The sequence below is a fragment of the Triticum aestivum genome, chromosome 1D (assembly GCF_018294505.1).
Source record: "Triticum aestivum cultivar Chinese Spring chromosome 1D, IWGSC CS RefSeq v2.1, whole genome shotgun sequence".
NCBI classification, from domain to species: domain Eukaryota; kingdom Viridiplantae; phylum Streptophyta; class Magnoliopsida; order Poales; family Poaceae; genus Triticum; species Triticum aestivum.
The window spans coordinates 48,312,103-48,320,783 of record NC_057796.1 but is presented as its reverse complement, the minus strand read 5'-3'; the positions used below and the strand labels follow the sequence as shown (position 1 = coordinate 48,320,783).

General features: G+C 41.6%; 1 protein-coding gene across 1 annotated transcript; it reads left to right on the top strand.

Annotated features, from left to right (window-relative positions):
• The first annotated feature begins 4,961 nt into the window (after window positions 1-4,961).
• On the top strand, window positions 4,962-5,996 carry LOC123164907 (zinc-finger homeodomain protein 9-like). Its single transcript, XM_044582518.1, has 2 exons — window positions 4,962-5,424; window positions 5,729-5,996. Exons 1-2 carry the CDS (start codon window positions 5,234-5,236, stop codon window positions 5,994-5,996), a joined length of 459 nt encoding a protein of 152 aa, XP_044438453.1. The 5' UTR covers window positions 4,962-5,233.
• Window positions 5,997-8,681: the final 2,685 nt, after the last annotated feature.

Sequence of the window (8,681 nt, the reverse complement as noted above, 5' to 3'; positions counted from 1 at the left end):
GTCTTTTAGATTAGCTATAGTAGTAAAATTGAACAAGAATGATTTGCGTGTTTCTTGACTATGTAATGACCCGAGTTACAACTCAAGTATTGAAGAACAATTTATAGGTCTTGTTTGTCTAGTTACATCTCAAATTGGGAATCAATCAAAAATATTTACTGCCATGCCATTGTATTGATTAGCAACTATACTTGGCAATAGATGTATGCCATTGTAATGACCCTTTGAGTGATTTCTTCATACTTTTTTATTCTTGGCACCGCGGTGGTGCCAAGATGTCGGCCAAGGGTTGTGTCTAGGATCTCACTGGATCGTTGCCCTTACCCTATCCCTTAATCACCTGCCATTTTATCCCTACCCGATATCCAGAGACACATAAAACCCTGAACAGAGATCTCGTGCTTCACTTTTGGTCTCCTGGAAACAAAAGCATGCATGGTCCTTTCGAGTAGGTGCATATTCTTTCTTCTTTAATGAATAGGCATCATTTCTCCTCACTTGAGTTCGAGATTTTCTCAACCACATCTACAAATCAAACTAGTGGGGAGTCTGTCAAATCCCTGTGCATGCAGAGGAAGACATCCATCTCAACCTCCTTTCTTCGAGGCCCACTTTCGGTCTTTGGATGCAAATCCTGGGCAGTCAGGTTTTTAGCGTTGCTTCAGCTTCTATAAGGAGGCCACCACCCATTCAAGGGGCTTATTCCTCTTCGGCGCATGTTGTTCTACATGATCCTTTGTGTAAACGAGCTGTTGATCCTTTGTGTCCAGAGGCTACTGGAGACCTCATCTTCGTCCACCTTTATGTTGTCGGCCACCATCTTCATCACCGATGTCTGGTTGCGGCTTCTACTCGATGATGATTGTCGGCGGGGTGGCGTCGAGGTGGATCATTATTGATAGGCTCTCCCAATGTTTGCTAGACGCATGGCCATCTACTCGACGGCGGAGGACTCTAGTGAGCAACGTCATGTTCCCACCATACCTTAACTCGATGCAATTATTTCTACCTATGCTCACTCTTGCCTCTAACGGACGCTCACCTGAGAATGGGCCACTAAGATTCTAATACGCAGTTGGGCCACATGTAGATTGAGCAAGAACCCATTGCCACTGATGATGTGCATGCATGGGGCGCAAATCACAAGACCGAGACGCACATGCTTCACTCCAAAACCTAGCTAGGGCGGCGGCTGGCTAGGACGCCACATACCATCACACAACATGACAGTTAACGACAAATAAGGGCCTCGAGCAAGCGGGTGGTTGGGTGCAACTGTGTAGGGCGTACTGCGCAACGAGCGTCGATTGAGGGTGGGGCCTAGCAGGTAGTGGAAGCAAGCTTCACATCCTTCATGATCGGTATGGTGCAGTGCCTTGTTGAGTTTGTTCCCAACACCTGACAGAAGATAGAGAGGCAAGGGGCTAGAAAAAGCCAATGGAAAAGGGGAGAGGCAGAGGTATATTTCTATGAACTTTAAACAACTTGTATTATGCAATTGTAGTTAGTAGTGATTGTGTTGTAGATTTAGGAAAACAAATATGGATGACATCTTGGTTCATATGTGAAACTATGTAATGTAGCCTTTGTTTGGTTGGAATATGGTGCCCAAAGTATATGACTTATAGATTAGGTTGATATCTTTTTATGCATGGCCGATGTGATGATAAATTTGGTCATGTTGTCTTCTCCAAATTGGGTTTTGGTTGTTGAATAAGTTGTTCAGGTATGTGATGGATTATGTTATATGTATCCAGTTTGCTTGATATTCTGTTCATGTAAGCATACATGCATCCAAAATTGTAATTGTTTCATTCTAGGCAATGTGTTTGGTTACAGATATGGGAACGAAGAAATGATGGTTGGGATCCACTCTTTTAAGATTTTATAGCCTTTTGCACCAAAAAATGGAATTCAGATACTAAATATGGATGACATATTTATTAAATGGGGAAAATCAAGAAAAGGTGGGACAAACAATGTCACTATTGATCATTTTTCCATGTGGACACCTTCTATGCTGCTATAGACTCCATCGCCGCAAAGGCTGATCATCATTTTAATGAGGTATGTTTAGAGCTGCTCTAGAACTTCTCTTGTCTTGACCCTAGAGACTCATTTTCTGGGTTCAATGTGAAAATGCTTGAGACTCATAGAGATTTATCAAGAGTATTTCTCTAAGTATGAACGTGAACATATAGAAGATAACCTTGAGCTATTCATATTCATACGAGAAGGATTGAAAACTTGTCATGGTATTGCAAGCCTGGATAAAAGATAGTTGAACTAGAACAATACATCATGTTTCCTATGATTTATCGCCTCATTGAGTTGGCATTGCTAGTACCAGTAGTGACTACAACAATTGAAAGAGCCTTCTCAGCAACGAAAATCATTAAGACCGAGTTGCGCAATATGATGTCCGGTGGCTGGCTTAACTATTTGATGGTGCGTTACATTGACCGAGGAGGGATATTCAAAAGTCTTCATCGTGGAAAAATTAAGAATGATTTTCAGAAAGATGACATGGCATTGCCATTTCCTAGGTCTTCTAGACATCATTAAAACTTTCATTATCGGTATGTTTCACATTATTGAGTAAGAATTCTCGCTGTGTTGCGTTAGTGGGATTTGATATGCCCCGTCGAAATTATTTTTGGCTATGCTTTGCACATGCTTGAGATTTATCATAGTTGGTGATTACTGAGAAAAAAGGGATGATTTTTATGCTCGTTTATGAACCTCGAAGGGTTATAAGCAAAACCTGACACCGGGGTTTCATATTTTTTAGTTGTTTGGATTTACATCTTTGAGGTTAGCTATATAGTTGTTTTTTAGCAAAAGCTATAGTTGGTAAGATTTATAAGAACTAAATAATACCCCGCGCGTTGCTACATGAAATTGTTGCAATATGTTTCGGTGATATCCGGTGTCTTATCCTTAACACTCCATATATGAAGAAACCATCGTCACTAATATGAATGTTACATGTTAGCTACAGAAGTTACCTACAAAAAGGAACTATGTTCAGTTAGACTTGGAATCGATACAAATAACCACCGCAATTAATTTGGAATTGCATCAACAAAATGACCGTATTTAAATTGCCAATACCTATGGCAGAAAATGTGGAATGGACTAACCAAAATCATATATATCTTATGGAGATGTTGTAAAAAACTAAGGGAAACATTAAAGAGTATTTTTTCGACTGTGAAACTTGACGTATCCTAATTCATCGAAACAGTTGTACTGAACACTAAACTTGCACAATTACAAAATAGATTGGCGCCATAATAAGTTATTATACCATCTCCAGATGGGCAGGATGCAGCAGGAAAGAAAAAATGTATACAAATGCAAAATCAAGATCTCTTAGGGCAATTAATTAACAACAATATGTAAATAAGCACGCAGAATGTACTGCATGAAATAACTTATTTGGCCACATTAGCAAATCATTATATGAATCGGTCAACATGAATCTACTTATATTTGTTTCACAAATAAAATAGCAGCTAAAATTCTAACATATTTAAGATACGAAGATATTAAATTTGGATGCTTCTATATCTATCACAAACTTTGCCAATTAAAGGCATACCGAATGATGGATTGAAATTGTAGCGCTTACATATATAATAAGCTGATGGGAAGAGCACTCTGTATACTGACCTGCTCAATGGAGCAATGTACAAACTTGTATACTAATAGAAATATCATAGTTTTAAATTCACAGGAAAGGACACATGTACACTGGGCGTTCCTTCTAGGCCAAAATAAAAATATCCACACCATGGCTGAGAATAACCTGATGGGAAGAGCACTTTGTATACTAATCTGTTCAATGGAGCAATTTACAAACTTGCATACTGTTAGAAACATCAAACTTCTAAATTTAGATGAAAGGACTCCTGCACACTGGGCGTTCCTTCCAAGCCAAAAGAAAAACCTCAACGCCATGGCTGAGGCCCTGCCTCGTCACACCAATGCGTTCCCTCTAGCATGAGAAGGAAAAATATTGAAAATTTGATGGCGTGGTGACCTGATTGGACTCGGGTACACTGGGCGTTCGTTCAAGGCAAATATATGTATTAATAACCCCTCCACGCCATGGGTGAGGCTCTGTCCGGCGTCGTCCAATTCGTTCTTTACAGGATGAAAAGAAAGCGATCTTCAGATTGGAAACTCACCTATAGCCGGTCCGATTCTATTGGAACCGGCCGGTACTGACCTCCCCAACGACGCCGAAGCTGTCTTAGCCTGAATAGAGACACACGCGGGAGGGGAGGACTAGGGCACATATGGCACCAAACCTGCAAGGGCCAAGGGGGGTAATACCATAGAGAATTTTAGAGAACCGCGGAGGCGAGCAGCACCAACGGACGTGCCATGGGAGGACCCTTGATGCACAGATCGGCTCCCACCTGCAGACCTGGTGCACCTGTAGCCAAGGAGAAAACTGGCGTCAATTTTTCTGGGGGAGAGAGGCCGATCGGTTTGTGTTTATTTCCGAGGGAGGGAGAGAGGCATCAACGATTTATGGCTGGAAAGTGGAAACGGAGAGAAGGCAGGTGGACAGTCTGTTCTGCACATTGGTAACTGAACGCTGCATGTAAAGAGTCGCTGACGTGGCAGAAGGTGGCACATGTGGGGCATACATGTTGAGGCCGATATGCTGCATGTCAAGATAAATAGATTAGTGGGGGTGATTGTTATATAGGATAACATCTCAAATCCAGGGTAATTATATTTTGTATTGATTAACAACTATACATGGGCAAAAAATGTACAATGGTGGTCTACACGCGTCCTGTCCATCTATGTGATGAAGACCCCTGCAAAAAGCTATTTTTGACAAAAAAATCTATTGACAATGTAGGAGTAATTTGAGAACTAATAAATGAGCAAGGTCAAACAAAAAATGGTTAGGTTTCTATGGTGCCTGTCTTGATTTTATGATCAGCGGTCCATGCATGTTGTCATGATCCAATATTAATTTATCACTACGATCTTTCGAGATTTTCTCTTTTCTATAGTCACTACTAATTACATGGATTAATAACATCTCTCGTTAGAGTCATTGTTGCTCTTTTTATACCCTAAACTCACAGACTTCGTTTCGCATCCTATCCTTACGAGTTTTCCTCGCCTTCGTTGATCCTAACTAGTAAATCCAAGCCTTAGACACTAGTGGGTAATCTTTGTGAAGCCGAGTGACACCAGGGGGGCCATGGACATCAAGTACCCTAAGGGCTTCGTCAAGAAGGTGAGGCAGGCGATCGTGGCATTGGCGGTGGAAGGGGTGAAGTACAAGGAGTGTAGTAGGAACCACGCGCTGGCTACCAGTGGGCAAGTCGTGGACGGCTGCGGGGAGTGGATGCCGTTGGGGGACCTGAACCCCACCGATGCATCGTCATACAAGTGGGCGGCTTGTGGCGGCCACTACAACTTGCACCACGAGATGATGATGGAGAGGTCGCTGCTGCTACCGCCCATGGCTGCAATCGTACTCCATGGCCAGCCGTAGCGCGGGGAGGAGCAGACACCGGAGGACTGGCTCCCGGTTGCCGACTCTGACACCGACTCGGATGGCACGGAATATGACTCGGATGCCACGGAGTACGACGACGAGCTTCGTCTCCCCACCACATCAGCCTCCACCTGTGTATCCTCCGACATCGATGGCATAGCAGCTGCCTGCGTACATCTCTTCTCCATGACACAGCCGCCCGCTGGGGGCACTGCAGATCCAGAGGCTCCCCGCCCAGCTCTTGCCGGCGACGGCGCCACCGCCCCATGTGGTTATGTCGGCGAGGAAGTGGTCCTACACCATGTTCACTACCTACCAGAAGATGCGGATGCAGGAGCTGTCGAAGCACCTAGGGTGGCGCCTGCAGAAGCGCGATAAGGACATCATCAAAGCGAGGTGCCATGACATTGGCATCAGTAAGGACGTCTTTAGGAACTGGAGGCACAACAATAAGCGCAACTAACCCAACGGCCACAACGCCTCCGATGCATTCTCCTCCGCTGTTGGACCTTCCCGTCTCCTCCCACCAGCGTCACACACCAGTGTTAGACGTTTTTCGTCTACCATGGGACATTTTTCAGCTACCATGACAAGTTTTTTTATGTTAGCGTTTTTTGCAGTTAGGCTCAACTACTATGACGGTTCTTGCCATGGGCGACAACGGCGGCGACCTCTCCGTCATCACCTTGCGGTGGAAGTTGTGGTGTCATCCGCATGTCGTGCACTTGTATAACGACGCGTCAGCGGGGTTGAGGTCCCCCAACGGCATTCACTCCCTGCAGCCGTCCACGACGTGCCCACCACTAGTCAGCGCATGATTCCTGTCGCACTCCTTGTACTTCACCCCTTCCACTGCCGGCACAACGGCCACCTGCCTCACCTTCTTGAGGAAGCCGTTGTGGTACTTGACATCCATGGTCTCCGTGGTGTCACTCGACTTGACAAATATTACCCACTTGTGTCTAAGGCTAGGATTTGCTAGTTAAGATCAACGAAGGCGAGGAAAACTCGTAAGGATAGGATATGAAACGAAATCTGTGAGGTTAGAGTATAAAAAGAGCATCGACAACTCTAAAGATAGATATTATTAATCCCTATAATTAGTAGTGACTATAGACAAGAGAAAATCTCCAAAGATCTTAGCGATAAATTAATATTGGATCATGACAACATGCATGGACCGTTGATCTTAAAATCATGACAGGCACCACGGAAACCCGACCATTTTTTGTTGACCAGGGTCATTTTTTAGTTGTCAAATTACTGCTACATCATAAATTGATTATTTTTGTCAAAAGAAAAGAGATTTTTTGAGGGTTCATTTTCATATAGATGGACATGACGCGTGTAGACCACCATTGTACTTTTTTGGCCCATGTATAGTTGTTAATCAATACCAAAATAATTACCCTTGATTTGGGATATTATTCTTATAAATTTTACCAACTATGGCTTTTGCTAAAAAAACAACTATAGCTAACCTCAAAGATGTAAATCCAAACAACTAAAAAAATATGTATCTAGCTATTAAAAATATCAAACACTAGTGTTAGATTTTGTTTATAATCCTCCGAGATTCATAAACATGCATATAAATCATCCCGTTTTTAGCAGTTCTCACCAAATATGATAAATCTCAATCATGTTCAAAACATAGCTATTCTCGACGAGGCAAATCAAATCCCACTAACGCAACACAGCGAGAAATTTTACTCGTTAATCGAAAACATACCGATAATGAAACTTTCAATGATGTCTAGAAGACCCAAGCAATGGTAATGCCCTACCATCTTTTTGAAAATCTTTCTTAATTTACCACGATGAAGACTTTTGAATATCCCTCCTCGCTCAATGTAACACACCACCGAATAGCTAAGCCAACCACCGAACATCATGTTGCTCAACTCGGTCTTAAGGATTTTCGTTGCTGAGAAGGCTCTTGCAATTGTTTTCGTCACTACTGGTACTAGCAATGCCAACTCAATGAGGAGATAAATCATAGGAAACATGTTGTATCATTCAAGTTCAACTATCTTTCTAGCCAAGCTTGCAATATCATGACATGTTTTCAATTCTTCTCGTATGAATAATGAATAGCTCAAGGTTATCTTCTATAGGTTCACGTTCATACTAAGAGAAATACTCTTGATAATTCTATGTGAGTCTCAGGCTTTTTCACATTGAACCTAGAAAAGGAGTCTCTATGGTCAAGACAAGAGAAGTTCCAGAGCAACTTTGAAGATACCTCATTAAAATGATGATCAACCTTTGTGGCGATGGTGTCTATAACATCATAGAAGATGACCACATGGAAAAAATGATCAATAGTGACATTGTTTGTCCCACCTTTTCTAGAATTTCCCCCATTTAATAAAGATGGCATCCATATTTAGGATCTGAATGCCATTTTTTTGCAAAAGGCTTTGGCATCTTAAAAGAGTGGATCCCAACCATCATTTCTTTAGTTAATCAAATGTGTTCCCATATTTGTAACCAAACACACTGCCTAGAATGAAACAATTACAATTTTAGATGCATGTATGTTTACATGAACAAATTATCAAGCAAACTGTCTACATATAACATAATCTATCACGTACCTGAACAACTTGTGTTGATTGTAATCTGCCAAAACAGCAAGATGCCTACTTGGGAGCAACGGAACATCAATATGCATGTTGTTAAAACATATGAAAAGGATCTGCATTTATAGTTGCTTGAACATGCTACAATTTTCATATAAGGTTTAGGTTCATAGGCATCATGTTTAATTTAATATGATTTATGCAAAATGCAATGTTATCCTAAGTACTAGGGACTTCGGGAAAATCTGGGATTTGCAAAACAGTAAAATTATGATGCTGAATTGAGATGCACTAAACATTAAGTAAACCAATTTCAATATTTATGAATAATATATGTACATGCATTATACATTGCAATGTTCATTTTACTTCATAGGCACAAATTCATAGGATGCATTTATTAATTACTATGATTTTTACAAAATGGAACTTTCTGTTAATAGGAATGTATTTATACCATGATAGCCACTTAAGAGGAAGAAATAGACATGCTAAAGAAACTTGACATGGCATCCATGGGCATCGCATTAAAATAAACATTGCGTAGTGCAAAACACCTTAAG